Here is a 19,664-nt window from a genome sequence, read left to right as displayed (position 1 = left end):
GACCAGGGACTTATGGAGTAAGTCTATAAAGTATGCTGAGGCCAGATCATAGGGAAAACAATTTTATTTATTTATTTTATTTTAAAAAATTGTAGGCGTGCAACAGACCACAAGTGGTTTCAGAGCGCTGTACAGGACATGAATATACATATACTGTATAAAAAACAGCACACAGCATGAAATATCGGTATCAAAACATTTGACAGTGCATTCTCCCAATTGAATTACATATCTTGTGAAATAAGAATGTTTTTATTTTCTTTCTAAAAGAGAGAATTTCATAGGTAAGGCAGAGCATTCCAAATCTATGGACCAACGATCGAACAATTTTCAGCAACAGTATCTAGAGACCAGGAACAAGAGGCTAAAAACCCTGCTATTACAGCAAAAAGTACATTATAATAATCAACCTAAACTGGACACACTACAATGACACTAACGGTCTGCTGTGATGTTCTCCTTCCTCTATGTTGCTTTACACAGTACATATGGAACCAGTATACATAATCCAATTACCATAAAGCAATGCTGCTGACAGCCACAGTGTGTCCAGTACAGCATTTTGTCTATGCATGTCATGCCTTTCCTCCACTCTCCATCCTCCAGTGCCTGCTCCTCTTCTGTAGCCCCACTCAGGTGGAACCAGCTACCGGAGAACTTCAGGACTTTTCCATCTCTCACCGTCTTTCACGCCTCCTCAAGACCCCCCTGCGTCTAGATTGCACTTGTAGATCTCTTGAACTACCGCTCCTACCATGCACTGGACATGCATAAACTAAGCACCACGTTACTGGATCCTCAGCTAATGCACTATCCGTGCACTATTGCACTACTAATTAGCAATTATAGATAACAATAACACCTGTAAGTCTTCTGGGATAAAGGTGTCTGCCAAATACATATATTAAAAATAAAAAAAAAACAAATGCATGTGTGACTAGGTGCAAATGCACCCTGGGCTTGAAGTCCTGTACTGCACAGTGTTGGTCTGTCATACTCATTGGATGCGCACGTGCTATACATTGCAGCTAGAAACATCCTTATTGCATTGTTCAGTTTCTCTTAACAGTTGTTTTCATCTTGAAGAGATACTGTAAAAGTATAGAAAACACAATAATTTACCATGTTTTACAATAATAATAATAATAATAATAATAATAATAATAACATTTTAGGATTACAATTTGTCGATTATATTACAATATGTTGTTGTATAATAACGTTCATAGTATATTTAAATTGTGATGCAGTATTCAAAATGGCCACATTTAATATACTGAAATGTATTCCGCTTTCTATTTCAAATTAATAACAACAAAATACAACAACAAAAAAAGGGCATGCATTTAAAATGTGTTACAGTAGTCAACAATGGGTACATTTAATATATTGAAAAATGTATGTCAAAAAATACACACTCCACTGTGTTTTGATCTGCATTGTATTTAAGAGGCACCGATTTAATTAGATGCCCTTCTGCTTGTGTATTCTGTTAATTTAACCACAATGTCGGTGATCCTGTACAAAAGAAACAAACATAAATACGCACAGAGAGACGTTGCTTTGAATATTAATAAACACGCACTCTGTTATCTCATTGCAAAGCTCTCCTGCTTCTGTTGCTGATGCTGATCTGGTGATTAATAGTCACTGCTTAGAGCTGCTGTACTGCGCATGTTTCAGGTGCACGCAGCCTCCATCTTGAACATCCCAATGCAGAGTGAGGACAAGAAGAAATATAGACTATTTGTTTTTGTTTTTTAATGTGTGTTAATAGATGTCATAGTGGATGAAAAACATGTAAAGTTAACTGCTTGCTAATAGCTGTTATTCGATCGGTCGCTTGAAGCTACTGACTGAAGAGACTGCGTGATTCGCTAGCTATGATGATGGCTTGCTATTTTGCACAATCAGCTATATTGTAAAATTTACTATTCATTTGTTTGGAAACAGAACCAAAAATAATTGTTGCTAGAAAATATAGTACTACGGTAAGAGTGAAATTTTGTTTGATCTTAAATATGCGTGCTTTAATCTTTGGTGTATGGTCATTGTAGAACTTAAAGCAGACGCCATTCCAGTCAGCATTGACGTTCTGTTTTCTCTGCATTCTTTCATGCATCCTTCGCACTCTTACTTCAGTGTGGATGATAAGGGGGGAGCGGGGGATATGCACATCGTGTTGTTTAAAATTCAGATATTAGGTTGTCCGCCTGTGGTGTTGTTCTGGTCATTTTATTCGAAAGGTATCTATACAATTACACAATCTTATCTCAAATGATTTGTACACGCATTACTTTGAATGGCAACAGTGCATTCTAATTTGTGCGCATGAATAGAAAAACACAGAAGACTAGACTTCAATTCAGTCATCCTTTCTGAAGATAATGTATCGTAATATTTGTTATCCAACAACACACAGATATATCGATTAAACCCATGATTCATATTTATGGTTTTGATTCAGGTACATGTACTGTTGTAATTTTGAGGATCATAAAACTTTCACTGATTTGGAGATCATGGAGTAAATTTATGTATACAAGTTAAATGAAGGTAAACCTTAATTTGTAATCTGAATTTTTCTGTATTATATAAATAGCTTTGAAATCAGCCATAGTATTACACTGGTGTAATATACTTTGTTCATTTCTTTAATACTACTGTCCATTTGTGTTTATGTTCATACTGTTGTACAATCTGTGATGCAGTGTTAAGGGTGATAATCAATAATACAATTATTTGGATTTTCTCTTAATGGTGTTAGCAAAATGTGCACAGGTTTCTCTATTATGTACAGAAATTGTTTACACTATTTGTAAAGTTTAAAAATTAACTTCAAATTCATTAGAGAGAGGAACGCTGGTATTTTCATTTTAAAACGTCTTATAATCTATTTCTACATTAACTGTTCTAGTGCTATATTCACTTGTACACCTAGTTTGGGACATAATCTGTAAATATACATTAGTAATACATTAACCAACCAGTTAAGAACATTGCAGCTTTATTGCATACCAGTATTAGGCCTACATCTGATGTTTTTGTGGATTGGCCCTTTGTATGGCCAGATGAACTATTTGATTTCAGAAAAGATTGTTCTCAAAACTTTAATTACTTTTTTTGTGTTGCAGAAAGCATTTCCCTTGAGGGTTGATGTGTCTGAAAATGAAGGCCTTCAAGTTGTCCTTTCTTCTGGTCTTGTTCCTGTGGGTAGAGTATGGTTCTGCCAAAGAGAAGTCTTCTAAGAAAGGAAAGGGCAAAACAAAGCAACAGTTGTGCCCTTCGTAAGTGTACTTTTTTTGGTTTCAGGAAAAAGAAACAGAGAAAGTATTTTATGGATCATAGGGCATATTTTACTCCAGGCTTGAATTAACACCTATTTTTTTTTTTTTTTTAAAGGAGAAAAGCACCTATTTTACAAAACTAGATTCTAACAGCTAAGTATACCATTCACGGTAGAGACTAGAGAAAACAGATGCTTTGAAACAACATGCAATACAATTTTAACTATTGATTTAAGAATTAAATCAGTGTCTTTGTGTTTGGCTACCTAATTAATTTGTCTCATAGGTGACCAAAATTATGCTCTTTTCTCCTCATGGATGTTGTTATACAAAATGTATACTTCTGCAGCACCTTTTTATATAAACGATCACACAAAAACTGTTTAAAAGTTTGCAGCATGTGAATGTGTAAAACCAACTGTACTTGCAAATGTATCTAGACAAAAGGGGTTATGCCTAAACAACATACAAGTACATCTGTATAGTATGTCTTAAAAGATGTATGGCTTCAGCAAAAAAAAAAAAAAAAAAATTGCAGTGTATTCTACATATATTCAAAAAAGTCTGCTACAACAATGACCTTGGAAGATTTTCTTGCTCACCTCCCATGTGGAACAGATTTGCCCCTTTGCTATGCTTTGCTTGTTTTTTTGTTCTCAGAGAGCTGTCAAGCGAGGACCTTGCACGAGTACCAGCCAACTCTACCAGCAACATCTTGAACAGACTACTGCTTAATTATGATCCCAGAATTCGGCCCAATTTCAAAGGTCAGTGATATTGTGTGTTTAACATTTGATGGGTGAAACTTCTGTGCAATAGGAGTCTTATTTCTTTCCCTGAACTTTAATGTTTTGATGTCATAAATGTGTTCTCCAGACTGCATCTGCATTGGTTATTTCAGTAAAGCCGTAGCATATTATTAACCCTTCAGATAATCTTAGTCAGTCAGATTAAGAGTAGAGCTGTCGGTATCCCACAGATGAAACTAACAGGACTTTAGAATCTTGAAACTCGCTTTAAAAAGCAACATCATTTTCAAGATGCCTAAGAGATCCAGTCTAAAAAAATGTAAAAACACATTAAAAAATGTCTTCATAAACCTTTGTTTGGTTTTTAATACCGTTACTATCGTCCTCAACTGTCATTTTATATGATGTCATCATCATCCTCAAGTATAATTAAAAAGCATACAGCACAATGAAGTATCTTAACTGTTTATCATAAATACATTGTAAAATACAGTGCTCTATATTATTTTGACTGTGGTGGAATAAGTGCCCAGTATGTAATGTTTTGTATGACCATTGTACAGCCACTGAGTTCAGATTTCTGTCTGTAGTAATACTGGGAAAATTTGATTTCAGCGGAGGTTAGCATTTATTGATTTATTTATTGTGCCATGAAATGGTAATTCAGCATATGTACGGTAAGACTGTAAATAATGATCTTCAAGGAAGGAATTACGTGTTCTGTCCTGGTCCAGGCTTATTCCCAGAAGTATTTAATGTGTACACCTGTGTATGTGTAATGCTACATACACAGAATGTTATGCCTTATTTGTCATGGAAAGGGAAGATGTAGGATCTCAGAATCTATTACGTTCAATATCAAAAGCTCTCCACAATATAAATATTGACTTTGTTTAGTAGAGTCTAATTTATTAGCCTACATTATCTAATTGTTCCTAAATTTAAGCTGACGAAAAAAAAAATGAAGTGCTCTATAAAACATACTCTCGCTGTTTTTTCACAGGTATTCCAGTGGATGATAAAGTTAACATTTTCATTAACAGTTTTGGCTCAATTCAGGAAACAACAATGGTAAGGCTTTCTTTTATATTGTTAAAACAACAACAAAAAAGGTTTTATAAGTATGCATTCACATGGCATCTTTAAGGGCTGAGATTAGTAGACAGAAAAGACAAGAGACTCACTACTCAGAGAACTGTGAGGAGCTTCCTCAGCAGTCTGGGAGAAAGATACCAGTGAGCGCAAGAGGTTCCGGTATGGTTGGAACCGAAGAACATCTAACACGTGGAGAGTCCGACCATTTCTAGTGGCCTGGAGAGATGCGGCTACCCATAGGTACGGAAAGGTCACAGACCTAGATTAAGAAAGATTTAAACGGGACCGTCCCCAGGAACAGGTGAATAGGAGACAGTTTAGAGCCCAGAGTTTAGAACCTGAGGCTAGGCGAACTCAGGTCCAAATGATTGCAGAGATTCTTATCATGTTTTGCGTAGCGTTTACGCAGCGGTTGTGCCCTGAGCTGGCTTAGGTCCGAATGTGTGTGCATACCATCTAAATTATAATACGTGCTTGTGACGTCATAACGACCACTGAAGGGATGATGAGTTTTCCCCTCCCCAAACCACAAAGGCAGTAGAGGCAGAGTGGTATTACTAACAGACGATACAGTGTTGTGTTCATATTGTGGGAACTCATCTTAAAAAATATATACAATATATACTTGCAGTCTACGAGAAAAATGGTTATTCATTTAGACAGTGTTTAACACAACATAGCGGTTTCTTACCCATTTGTTATGTGAAGGATTTCACCTTGTGTAAGAAGTAAATTTGCTGTTTATTACTGTAATAACAAAGACCTCTATTCTGTTTCTTCACCAATATTGTCTCACCTTGTATATATACATAATTGTGTGATGCATAAGTTCTTTATTTTTAGTTAAAATAGACTAAGCAGCCACATGAATACCAGAGAAAAAAAAAACGTTTACTTTGTACATTTAAATTGCAGTTAACAAATTTTATTTTTTCAAATTAGCCTTGTTACAAATACTACTACTGCAAATTAAGTAAATACTAATACTATTAATAGTAATTTAGACTATTTAAAATTGTTTGTAATTCAAAACATTGCGTTCCTTTTAAAAAAAAATGAAATGACAGGGACCGCAAATTATTAAAACAATCTTTATTTAACCTTTCGCGACTTTACAATTTTCCCTTTCCAGTCGGATGTCAGACCCTGTCCGACATCATCAAAAAGACATAAAGCACAGGTCTGTAGTCGTTTTTTCTCAGGAAAAGGCAGAGAAAATCTTTCAGTGGCCGAGTGAGCCCCATGCACTATAGAGATAACACGGACATAACAAAGGAGATAGCTGCTTCCACATCCAGCGCTCAAAGAATATCACAGACATATGCAGAACTTTTTGAGATGTTATAGTAATAAAATATGACTTGGATCGCATTATTGAGGAGTTTGGTGATAAAACGAGTGATCAGGTGAGGATTTATCAGTATGCACGTCTGTAAAGAGGTATGTGAAAAATACAGCGAGCAAGGGGTGGGGCTTGGCTAGAGATACAGTACTGAATAAATGCACTGCAAAGGGTTAAAACGTAGAACATAACATGTAAAACACAATTGTGTAACAGATCAACTATAATCAAAAAGTGCAGAGAAGGGGTTGAACAGATCTTTCGCCAGACCTGCCGCTATTTCTCAGTATATGTATTTATTTTGTGTTTCCACTTGGAGTGTACTCTGGATTTGAGTTTCGCCCCACAATGCTATGGCAGCTCTGCTTTCTTGCTCTCCCCAGTTCACGCCACGGTTGTCAGAAACAAACAAACAAAAAACATTTGTAAAAACTATTCTGTGTTTTTAAGCTAATCATGGGTACAATCAAAATAAGTGTTTAAATAACAATAAAAACAAACAAAAATATAGTGTGTTAAAGCGTGTTTAAAACTAAGCCAATAACCAAGTGGTTTGCAGTAAAATAACTGGGAAAAAACACAATCCAGGATAGTTTTTTTATAATTATCTTTTATAGCTTTTTTAAATAAATTTTCACCGATATACTCAAATATTACACTTTTGTTTCTTTGACATCCACCGGCGTCTGCACCTGTTTAACAAAGCAAAAAAGTTTTCGTCAAAAGTTTGCATAGCGCAATGTATGGATATTTGGGGTATGTACACTTATGACGACAACTTAATAATAAAACATAGATATTTACAAATACTTCCCAATATAAACAGTTAATAAATTCAAATATTCAGGATGCTTGTGTATCAAGTCGTTCTTCTCTTTTTGTGATGCTGCAACAGCACTGCAGCTTCTTCCTGTTTAGATTCCATGGGGGAGGAGCTGAGCGGCACACACGTCGTGCATGAGCCATCCTAAAGTCGGGTGAGTTTACGCTGCCTTTCGGATGAAGCTAAGCTGCGCTGAGCCACGTCTTTAGTTGGCCATTTTTAGGACAGCTGAGAGTAGGCCGTGTGCGTTTACACTGCAGAAAAAAGACCTGAGACGGTCCAAAGCCGTACTAAAAACGACTAGTGTAAACGCACCATAAGGCCCAGATTACACCACAAATGTTTTCATAAGTGTGCAGTATTCTCAAAGCTTGATACTTGATACATTAAGCTTGATAAATATTCATGAAACTGTTCTGAAAATGTACTGATTTCTTTACCAGTTGCTCAAGCTCAAACTTGTCTTTTTCTTATCCAAAGTTGAAATGCTGTTATATGCTTCGTCAATCAATGCAAAATGTGTGCTTTCCTACATTATCAGACAGTAGAAAATGATTTGGAGACGTTTCGTCAGGAACGTTTAAATGCATTGGGCTAGACGGTGAAAGAAAAGTGCTAATGACAATTTTGAATAAATAGCTTTGAGAATCCAGTCCCTTTGTGTTCTATAAAATTCAAAGCACTAAGATGCTTTAAAAATACCTGTTATTCTTACTGGAACAATTCCATGCACAGGGTTACATATTTTAGTATCGATGGGGAGGAGTATTGACTAGAAATGAAATGCGAGTCTCATTGATTAAGTAGAACTTGAAAGTTACTAACACTAGAACGGACCAGTCAGCTGTGTTCACACTGGGTCTCTTTATAGGTTTGGTACGTTTGCTGTGAAGTGTAAACAACAAAGTCTGCTTGGGAAACAAATCGTACCGAGTTCACCTAAAGAGGTGGTCTCGGTCCATTTGGCAAACAAACCGAGTTTGGTTCACTTGCTAAACGTCAATGTGAACAACTGCTGGACTCGGGCCTTTTGCACACAGGAAACAAAATATACAAGGGAACCTGGCTAGGAAGTAAACATTTTGCGGAAAAAGAAACCAAAGCTCTGATAGAAAATTTGGTTAGACACCAAAATCCAAGCCGAACTGGACAAAATTCATAAAAATAGTAATTCAGATTTTTCTCAAATTACTTTGTTTAATACTGACATTATGAGAACTGTGCAGAATTGCGTAAACTGCATTCTCCTGCAGGAATTCAGGAAATGTATTAAATATATTAATGAAGTGCTCCCCCAGTGCTTTCTTCCACAGCAATATGTAAGAATCTGAATCCTGCTATATTAAAAACAGGAGCAATACTTAAACAGCTGCCATCTTTCAATATGCCTTGCAGGATATTGTAAACATCCTGTTCACGCACCATATAAACGAACCGAGTGCGCTTGAAAACTGCATTGTGCACACAAACAAACTCGGTCCTGAAAAAAAAATGGAAAAGGACCAAAAAAGACTAGGTTGCATCCAAATGAACTTGGTCCCTTTGCTTGCAATAAGTGTGAACAGCAAGCTCATTGATACATTGTTTTAAACGAAATGAACCAGACCGAGTCTGTTTGAAATGGACCCAGTGTGAATGCAGCCTAAAACCAGAAACAGACTTTCTGGCTGCTGTGAAATGATCAGATGCTTCGTAACTTTCACAGTTAAACAGCTCCCCTGGCTTTGTTCTCTCTCTTATCATTCTCCAGGTTAAAGTCAAAGATATTTTACTGTACACTGCACTTAAATACATAATTGAAAAGTAATTAGACATTTCAGAACATCCTCCATTGTCGATCTGTTAGTAACTTTTAGGTTCTACTGTAGTGGCAAATTATTAATAACCTCTGTACTCTTTGTATTAAGTCTATTTTTGCCTAACCTGCTATTTGAGCTGCAGTGAGCAGCTGGTGGTAAAAGATAAGTGGTGGTATTCCAGCAAGAGGCTTAACATAAAACACCAGAGGTAAAAACCTTCCAAAAGCAATCTGTATGTGTTTGTGTAGTCTGTACTGTAAGGGGGCAACCCATGTGTTTATTAACTACAGCAGGGTGCTTTTTTCAAAAAAAGTGTTTGGTGTTTGATATTATTGCCAAGTAACTCTTCCTTTTAAAAATGACTGCCTTAAGATTTCACCCTTTGGATGTATACCATGTCAAATTTCACTTGGATACATTGTGGAGTGGAATGAAACCTTTCATCCACTCAGGCTGTCAAAGTGCTGTACAAACATTGTATGCAACTGGATCCTTGCGTATCCAATGAAATGCATCAAACTCCTGTCGCGTGCTTCAAACATTTTATATTTTTTTTGTTTTTTGTTTTTGTTATGGAAAACGAATGAGGTAGAAGTGAAGACCAACATTGTCTCAAACCACATTTGACAGTAAGGTAAAAAGCAAATATGATAGTGACTACTGGTCAAATATGCTCAACAATTAGGACCAGTTCTATTGCTTTGTGTTCTTTTAGTAACTTGTGGTAGCTATCACTACCAGAGACATCATCAGATAAGAGTCACTTTGATAAAGCAGGGAGCATCTTTTTTTCTCAACTGTTGTTAAGTTGCAATATTTGAAACCATGTTTTTTGTAGTACCTTTTTCTTCATCTTTCGTACGGTAGAGTATGGTGACATCGATTTAGCTGTTTCTGCATAACAATGAATATATTACAAGTCGGTGGTTGTTGAATTAGCTATTTAGTTAACTCAGTATGTACTAATTTGAATGTGGAAGATGAATGCTAAAGTTGAACATTGAAAAATATTTTTTGAAAGCCATTATGCTACTGTTGATAAGAGGTTGCAGAGGTGGGCTCTGTTTAACTTATGTGCCTTGTTAGGGCAATTTGTTGGGTTTGCTATGACAAAGGGTGTGAAGACTTATGCAATTTTTTTTTTATTATTATTTTGAATTACTTTTTGAATATTTCTATAATTCGTCTTTCACGTTAAAAGTGTAGATGATGTTGTGTAGCTCAATGACCAGTGCCACAGATAGGAAGTGGCTATGGGCCATCTCCCCCCAAAAAGACGAGGCCGCCAAACCATGAATGGAGAATTAACACACCCCACAGTATCGAGATAAAATTGGCCAGAGGCCAATTCCGTGGGTGCACAATGGCTACCTGCATGAACAGTTACATGCATCCCAGTCCCGCAGATAGGAAGTGGCTGTGTCCACCTCCCCCCAAAAAGACGAGGCTACCAAATCACGAATGATTAATAAATAATTAACATGCCCCACAGTGGCACTCTGCAACCTATCCCCCAAATATTGAATTTAATGACTGCTCCGGGGGAGAGAGCCCAGCCTCTCCAACCAGACCACTCACCCCGCAAAACTAAATACAAACCGCTCAGCATTCAGGTAAGGAAAATGTTAGGTTATTATCATAACCATGGCTCCCTGAAAGAGAATGACAACCAATACCGAATGGGAAGCTGTCGTGGCTCCAGATTACCGACAGTACAGCCTCACGGCGATAGCCTCAGAGCCAGCATGATGCCTAAGGGCATGCCGCCTGCAACACCTTAGAGCCCAGAGAGGGTCTCATTCGGTTTGCAACATCAAGGCGGTAAAAACACGCAAATGTCTGACTACTTGTCCATGTAGCAGCATTGCATAGCTCATCTAAGGAGGCGCCATGAAGGAAAGCCCACAAAGTTGCCTGGCCCCTGGTAGAATGGGCCGTTATGTTCCCCGGTAAGGAGGACTCCGTCTGTTCATACGCCAAGCGTATAGCATCTGCCACCCAGTGTGCTAGATGTTGTTTCGATAGGGCCTGACCTCTAGAACTGGACCTATAGCAGACAAACAGCTGGTTGGACTGTCTCCAGTATGCCGTCCTATCCAGGTAACAGCACAGAACGGTCCTCCTCTGACTCGTGTGGGGGAGGTCTAAAAGTTTCCAAAACTACTGGTTGGTTAATATGGAATGAAGATACCACCTGTGGCAGAAAGGTTGTATTTGTTCTTAATGTTACTCGTGAGACATTTCCAGTGAACGGCATACATGTGTCATCGATGGACAGCGCATGAAGCTCACTTACTCGTCTGGCAGACGTAGTGGCTATTAAAAATGCCACCTTCATGGAAACAGGGCGCAGTTCTGCTGATGCCGTGGGCTCAAATGGGGGACCCGTAAAGACCCACAATGCCAGTTCTAGATCCCACATGGGGACCATACTTTTTATGGAAGGACGAAGCCTCAGAGCCCCTTTAAGAAATTGCACCGCCAGGAAATGTGCCCCAGGGGACACAATCAATTTTTGTCGTGGCACACTGATATTGCTGCCAGGTATACCTTTAGTGGACGCTGATTTGTAAGAAGGTTAATATCGTCTCAATAGGCCAGGTCACAGGAGTGTGACCTTCGGCAATTTACCAGTCTTGAAAACTTTCTATTTGAATGAGTACTGGGCTCTAGTGCTCGGCGCTGAGAGGAACCGCTATCGGCCTAGCAGTCGGTACCGTGTCTATCGGCACCGAAGGTGTTCACACCGATGCCGAGTCATAAAATAAATTTGACGGTATTAAACCAAGAAATCAGCCAAATTCGGACAAAGAAAGCACAAGGCAGTCTGTGACCTGTTTCAGTGAAGTGAGAGAGAAAATGGCGATATGCTACTGTTAGTATGTCCCTCTTCAGGAGGAGGTGGGAGGAACCTCCTCGCAGCAGGGCCCTGATAGGGCAGCTTTTTTTAATATATGCTCAGTGATTGGCGGTCAGAGAGGGCTCTTCCCATTCGTTAATGGTTGTCATGCCATTGAAAGGGAACCCCCTACCTATTTTTTGATTTTTTTAGGGGGAAACCTCAGGAAATCCGTGGCTGAGGGCAGCCCTTCCTCCAGGCTGTAAGCAGTCAACTCCCGTTTCGGCTTCCCAGCGCTTAACTGAGCAGCCGAAACTAAAAGAAGCGACAAGAAAGAATAAGACACCTTTTATGTGCTTGCTGGTGACGTTTTGGTTAGGTGCGGATTCTGCTTCCAGAAAAGCAACCAAGTTTACAATTCTGCAAGGTGCAAGACCGAATGACACTCTGTTACACTCTCAGTATAATTTAACAGGATCGCCCAATTTCCCCCTGTTCTATATTAATAACGTCCCACAATGTTTGCGGCTGTCTTCCTCAGCCATGCTTGCTTGCCCCTTGACTCGCTGCCGTTTGTTGCAGCCTTCGAAAACCAGTCACCTTCACTTCTACTCACTCGACACTGTCTTTCTTTATGTAATCCAGTTCTCCGAGCAGCGCTCCCGTTGTGTTGTATCCTAAAGGAGCAAGACCATTTTACACGGTACCATAGTATACCAGTTTTTTTAAATTATATAGCACCCTTCATGTGCAAGTGTCCCATGGCACTTTACAAAAATAAACAGCAAAAGCAAGCAGTAGCCTCGTTTTTATTTTTTCCACTTTAATGTACAATAAAAATAAATTTAAAAAAACCTGTAAATTGTCATCATGCTCTAATTGGAGCATGTGTTTTACTTTTGCTAGGAACAAGTCTGAAGAAGCTCCTGTTTTGCTTTTGTACACGTTAGATTTCAAATAGTATTTCAATGTGTTTAAATACAACAACACTTGCATCATTCACTTAGCCTATCCGTCTACAGCAGGCTAGGCTACTTATCACCTTTGCATAGTGACAAGAAAGATTAATTTATTAGCCTAATAAATGTGTTTGATGCTTTTAAATACCGAGATCCAAAGAACCTTGTGGAGCTTTTTAAGAACATGGATTTGACAAATGAATAAACACATACACTTTAATAAAAATGCCTGCCGTTTTCTTTAGAAACTATCACTGAATTCCCTTGTGATACCGTGAGATTTATCTTTTTTAATCATCTGATAGGTTATAGGCTATATTGCCCTTCCGCTTTAAATTGGCACATTCTTGAAATCAGCTCAGTGATTAAAAGAAATGTTAGAATGTGATTCAAGTTTGTATGTAGCCCTTTTTTTACTTCTGTCTGGAACCATCATAATTGACATTGTTTGCCCACTTGTGATACTGTTCAGTTGTAATGAGCAACCTGAATAACAGCAGCAAATCTTTCCACTGTTCCTCAGCTCAAGACATGGATTTCCACTTCCTTTTCCGGGCTAATGCTGTTGATTACAATGTCTGGCAGAATGGTGGCACTGCATAGTACGTGGTTTTGCACGGCGTCCAGTAAAGGGCCAGGTAAAGCAGCCACAATGGGATCTAGGGTGAAATGCACTGAATCCTCTTGCAAGAAAATACTGTCATGAAACGCGCTCTTCTGGTATTGCTTCGCACATCCGTGTACTCTCCAGCGGTTCATTCTTATAGTGACTCTGCGTGCGTTCTCTTGCAACTTTGGTAACAGATCCGACTGCTTCGTGCAGATGTACAGTTTGCCACTTCAGACTGTTAATGCTTCTCGATTGTTTTTCGTTCTGCAGCATAAGCTTTTTCAGAATAGAGTTCTTCACCTGGTGAGCAGGGGTTCGCATAGGTGTCAACTTTAACAGGTTTAATAACTTTGGATGTACACATGATAGAAGTAAACGGTACAAGATCCCCAAATTACATCCAAATGATTATTATTTTATTTTGTATTTTTTGTCTGCAATGTGTAAAAACAAAACAAGTGCGTTGCATGTTTGGTTTGGCCAAGGTCGTAATATTGCTACTGCATCATAAAGAAAATACTGCTGCATAGGATTCCCTTTCTACCACAGAATATGTTCTTAAAAATATTGCATGAGAGAAGTGGCTTATAAACAGTAAGTACAAACCTTTCTTGTCATGTTTATATTTAAGTTAAAGCTGCCAAATGTCCTGGGAAAATATAAATCAAATTCTGTTTTTACGTGTCAAACTGTAGGCGACCCCAAATTATTACCTATTACTGATAAGCAAATATTTGTGGAATGGTTTAGTAACCTACTGTATATTTTTGTTTTGCTTAAAATACGAATTTAACAAAAGTTGTTGTAGTTTGCATTGTGTAGGCTACATTTATTTTCTACTGTACAGTATAGGTAGAAGTTGTAATATGCAATGTTTGACAACAAGTGGCTGTAAAAGTTATCACATTTTATATATATATATATATATATATATATATATATATATATATATATATATATATATATATATATATATATATATATAATATAGTAAGATGGCAGGGGGAGGGTCAGATTCCTCCCTGCCTAAAAAACAAATTGCTTTTGGTTTAATTTGTTAATTGGTAATTCCCAGCACCTGGAGGTAATTGTAAACTAGAGCCATGTGCAGGGTATTTAAGGAAAGCAGCCAGTTAGCTCAGTGCTGTTGCTGCTATGTAGTGAAGAGCCCGGCTGAAAGTCGTTAAAGTCTGTTTGAAACCTACGTTTGGTTTTATAAACAAGTGTATTAGTGTTTTGCTTTAGGGTTATATGTCAGGTAAACAACTTAGCTGTCCTGCGTGTTAGTCAGGGACCTGCATACGTTTAGTTAGTGCTCAGTGAGAGCTAGGCGTTTGTTTGTTGTTTGTTGGTTTGATTTATTTTTGAATAAAAGTGCATGAAAGCGCTTTAAAAATCAAGTTTTTATTTCTGGGTCACATTCTTAAAGGGGCACGAACCCGATCTACAGCCAATCTGTTTACTATATATATATATATATATATATATATATATATATATATATATATATATATATATATATATATATATATAGTTCTACAGAAGTGTTTTTACTAGTGTAAAAAATTAAGTAAAAAAATTAAGTAAAATTGTCAGAACTGTAGACGCGTCAAAAATCACACTGGACGTTTCCATCAATGCATTCCATATAAGTTTATCAACTAAAACATCACCATATTCTGTCAGATATTTACCGATTTTAAGATTGTTGGCGTTAGGCAGTGTTTTAGCTGATGGACAGACAGTACTGTTGCACGAAGTCACCGATACATACCTCTGCAATAAACAGTGGCTGTCCAGCAAAGCACAGCGCTCTGACAAACTCATTAACAGTCATTCTGTGCTCTCTTTTTATTAAAGCATGTGTAAAAGCCGCATAAATGAATTGCTTGTCTCAGTTTACTTTCTTGTTTTAGTTTAATGTGTCGCTTATTTTTCAGTATGTTCTTTTATTGTCAGCGCAAACATGCACTTCAGTGCAGCAGTATTTGCATCCTCTGCCTCATCTGACCCACTTCTGCTATTTTTGCTTTTTGTTTACTTCGAAACATTTTTTTCCTTTTGAATATTCAAACTGATTTGCGTTTTCTCCCCATTCCTCATCCACTAAAAATATTATATTTTTGTGTAAGTATTTCAGTTTAGTTTTTGATCAGGCTAGTAGTTACTATGTACAGTGCCGTGAAAAAGTATTTGCCCCCTGTCTGATTTTTGCACATTTTTCACATTGAATTTGGTCAGATCTTTTTGTGGCTTGTCATAGTATACAGAGGGAGTCTGAGAGAAAAAAAATACCACCAAAGTTTGGTGCTTTCATTTGTTTGATGTGCAAGGTAATCAAACATGCAATCTTCAGGTGTGAAAAAGTTATTGCCCCCCCCCCCCCCCCAGTTAACTGAACCCAATTAAAGAAATAATTAGGGTCAGCTGTTTGAATACTTTGGTTAACAACCAAGCCTGATTTGGGCCAGCCCTACCCAATATAAATCAGACTAACTTTGGCCCTTACCATCAGAGTGAAGTTGTCAGCACACAGGTTCTAGAGCAAGGCTTCTCAAACTCAGTCCTGGGGACCCCCTGTGGCTGCTTGTTTTCTTTCCAACCAAGATCTCAGTTACTTAACTAAACCCTTAATTGAACTGATAATTTGCTTAATTAGACCTTTTTACTTGTTCTTAAACAGTTGCAGAGCTCAAGTTAGCTATAACATTTGATAAGTAACATTAAGAGTACCATAGTAAGAGCCATATTGTCCAAGTGGATTAAGTTTGGCACAGTAGTGAATCTTCCCAGGAGTGGCCGTCTTGCCAAAATCTCTTCAAGCACAAGGCGTAAAATTGTCCAGGAAGTCACAAAGAACCCTAGAACAACATCCAGGGATCTGCAGGCCTCTCCCACCTCAGCTAAGGTCAGTGTTCATGACTGCACCATCAGAAAGACACTGGGCAAAAATGTGATTCATAGCAGAGTAGCAAGGTGGAAACCACTGGTCACTAAAAAGAACATGGATGCTTGTCTCAAGTTTGCTAAAAAGCACCTGGTTGATCCTCGAGTTCTGGAACAATGTTCTGTGGACAGATGAGTCAAAAGTGGAACTTTTTGGCCAACATGGGCCCCGTTATGTCTGGCAAAAACCAAACACTGCATTCAACAGTAAGAACCTCATACCAACAGTCAAGCATGGTGGTGGTAGTGTCATGATTTGGGATGCTTTGCTGCATCAGGACCTGGATGACTTGCCATCATTGAAGGAACCATGAATTCTGCTTTGTGTCAGAGAATTCTACAGGAGAATGTCAGGCCATCCGTCCGTGAGCTGAAGCTGAAGCGCAGCTGGGTCATGCAGCAAGAGAGTGATCCGAAACAAACCAGCAAGTCTACATCAGAATGGTTGAAGAACAAGAAATTTAAAGTTTTGGAATGGCCTAGTCAAAGTCCAGACCTAAACCCTATTGAGATGTTGTGGCAGGACCTGAAACGAACAGGTTATGCTCGAAAACCAACGCATATGAAGCAGTTCTGCATGAAGGAGTGGCCCAAAATTCCTCCAGGGCGCTGTAAGAGACTGATCAATAACTACAGGAAGCGTTTGGTTGCAGTTACTGCTGCTAAAGGTGGTGTAACCAGTTACAGAGTCTAAGGGGGCAATTACTTTTTCACATGGGGGTATTGGATGTTGCTTAACTTTCTTTAATAAAGAAATTAAATAAGTATCAAAATTGTGTTTTTTGTTCAATCAGGGTCTCATATCTAATATTAGATTTTGGTTGAAGGTCTGATAACATTCACTGTCAGAAATATGCAAAAATACAGAAAATCAGATGGGACAAATACTTTTTCACAGCACTGTATCTATGTATTTTATATCATTTTTCTAGTTAAAAACTTCAGTATTGGACCAAAATCTGTATAAACCTCACAGGCATGTTACAAAGCTCCCCTATACAGCTTTCCTCGACCTCTGCAACACCTGGGATTGTTTATGGGCTGTTTGACATTTGTTTCCATCTTTGAGTTTCACACTGGCGCCCAACACAAAATCTATTTTCAGTGGCCTTCAGAAATGTTTGACATTTAGTGTTGGAAAACATTGAAAAAGGCAAAGAAGAGGTTTAATGTTTGCCTTTTGAAAGATTTAGAGCTGAAAAGGGATGAAACAGCTCATTTATTTTGACTAATTAAAGCTGTGACTTGAAGTATTTTGGAATGCGGGCCCTAATTTAAACCAGCGGCCAAATGAGGTAATTTGGGTTCTTAGCAGTACCCCCTGGTAGACCCTGTGACCAAGGAAGATGTTGGTCCAGCTCTGCACATAAGGTTTATTAAACAGCAGCTACACAGCTGTAAATTAAGCAGTGGAAACAGCTTTAGTGTTTCACAGAATTTTAGATTTCCTGGAATAGTTTTGAAGTCTTTGAATTTTTCTGTAACATCTGCTGTTTATGGATCCCCTAGGTGACCTATGTGTTCCCAGATTGCAGGGGGTGGTAGTATATAGTAAGAGTGGTGGTAGTTAGTCATTAATCAACTCTCCTCATGTAGCACATGTAGTTGCTGATACTGTTTTTGCGATTCTGTTAGTCAGGTACTGTACCTGTTTCCCACAGGTGGTCTTACTTTAGGTTAGTTTTACCCTACCTAAAAAAAGCCACCCAAAGCAAAAGCATCCTAAAAGTGCATTCTATAAATATTGTCTATACAGTGGTAGCCACGGCCAGGTATTTACCACTTGTGATACTGTTGCAGTCTGATAACGCAAAAATATCACAAGCATACAATCCTGGCAAAATACAGTATAAAGATGGCAGATTTTTCTATGTAATCAGGGTGTGGGAAGTCAAAGTATATTTTATGTATATTTGTCATAACTTGAGAATACATTTGGGGAGTGTTTTATTTTTTCTTGATTTCATCTTTAGCCGGGATGTGTCTAATGTGTCAATAGCCGTTTGGGCAGGTGGAGACATTAAAAAAATAAAACACAAATAAAATAAGTAATACAAAGTAACAGAGGATACCAATAAGTAAATGTACTGCAGTTTTACAAGACATACATAAACTGCAGCCTAATTAAAACAGTTTAATAACAAAGTTATCGGCGTTTTATGTAAAATGTTTTTTTCAAATAAACATTTTTGTTTTATTAATGAAGATTGACTACCCTACAATCTCATGTAGGTATACAACGAGGTAATGCGATCATAAAAAGCCTTGATTTTCTTGTGTGTTTCAGATTTATTTCCTTAATTACTAATTTGCGTATGTTTTATTGCAATAAAATAAATGTTATGTATCATGTAGTAATATAAACGCCAATGGTCTAACACAGTATTGCAGTATGTAAAAAGTGTGTTTAGTCAGTATCACACTTATCTGTATTCTGACAGATCTGCTGCTTGAGTCTGCGTGCTTTATTCTAGTGTATGGAATAAAACATTGCGCTTTCATTTAAACCCTTAGCGGTCCATTTATTCAGTGCTTGTCAGGCGTGCATTGCATGACAAGCCAAGCTCCACCTTGTTCGCTGTATTTTTCACATACCTCTTTATAGACGTCCTCTCCTGATCACTCATTTTATCACCAAACTCCTCAATAATGCGATCCATGTCATTATTTTATTACTATGACATCTCAAACAGCTCTGCAAATGTCTGTGATATTCTTTTGAATGGATGCGGAAGCAGCTATCTATCTTTCTGTCCATGTTATCTCTGTGGTGCATGGGGCTATCAGATACGGCTTTTCTATTTCTTTTTATGGCTTCATTCAGCTCCTATTGGTCTCACTCGGCCACTGAAAGGTTTTCTCAGCTTTTTCCAGAGAAATAATGACTACACTGGAAAGGGAAAATTGTAATGTCGGACCTGGTCCGTCACAGGACTGCAAAGGATTAAAGTTATCACAGTCCCTTCTTTTCAAAAGAACACACACAGGATAGGCTTGATCCAAAGCGTACTCAAGTAGCACAGTTTGACAAACAAAGGTAGTTTTACCTGTGTCATGTGGTGTTATAGGCTTTTTGGTGTCAGGGTAACCATACATTTATTTATTTTTTAAATTGAATGTCTTTGTGATGTCATTCACTATGTAGCTAATGATGTAATGCTCTACTGTTCCTTTATATTTAAACCTTCAGGCATCCTGGTATCTAATCTATTTAT

The 19,664-nt window shown here is 37.9% G+C and overlaps 1 protein-coding gene across 1 annotated transcript in view; it reads left to right on the top strand.

The window, feature by feature from the left end:
• Positions 1–1,684: 1,684 nt before the first annotated feature.
• Positions 1,685–19,664, top strand: part of LOC121322935 (glycine receptor subunit beta) — a 43,337-nt gene continuing 25,357 nt past the window's right edge. The window contains exons 1-4 of the mRNA XM_041263572.1: positions 1,685–1,991; positions 3,135–3,287; positions 3,948–4,054; positions 5,040–5,107. Coding sequence (XP_041119506.1) covers positions 3,157–3,287; positions 3,948–4,054; positions 5,040–5,107 — 306 coding nt within the window. The 5' untranslated portion in view covers positions 1,685–1,991; positions 3,135–3,156. The remainder of the gene's footprint in view (positions 1,992–3,134; positions 3,288–3,947; positions 4,055–5,039; positions 5,108–19,664) is intronic.

The sequence above is a fragment of the Polyodon spathula genome, chromosome 1 (assembly GCF_017654505.1).
Source record: "Polyodon spathula isolate WHYD16114869_AA chromosome 1, ASM1765450v1, whole genome shotgun sequence".
Classification (NCBI taxonomy): domain Eukaryota; kingdom Metazoa; phylum Chordata; class Actinopteri; order Acipenseriformes; family Polyodontidae; genus Polyodon; species Polyodon spathula.
This window is presented reverse-complemented; position numbering and strand designations above follow the sequence as displayed.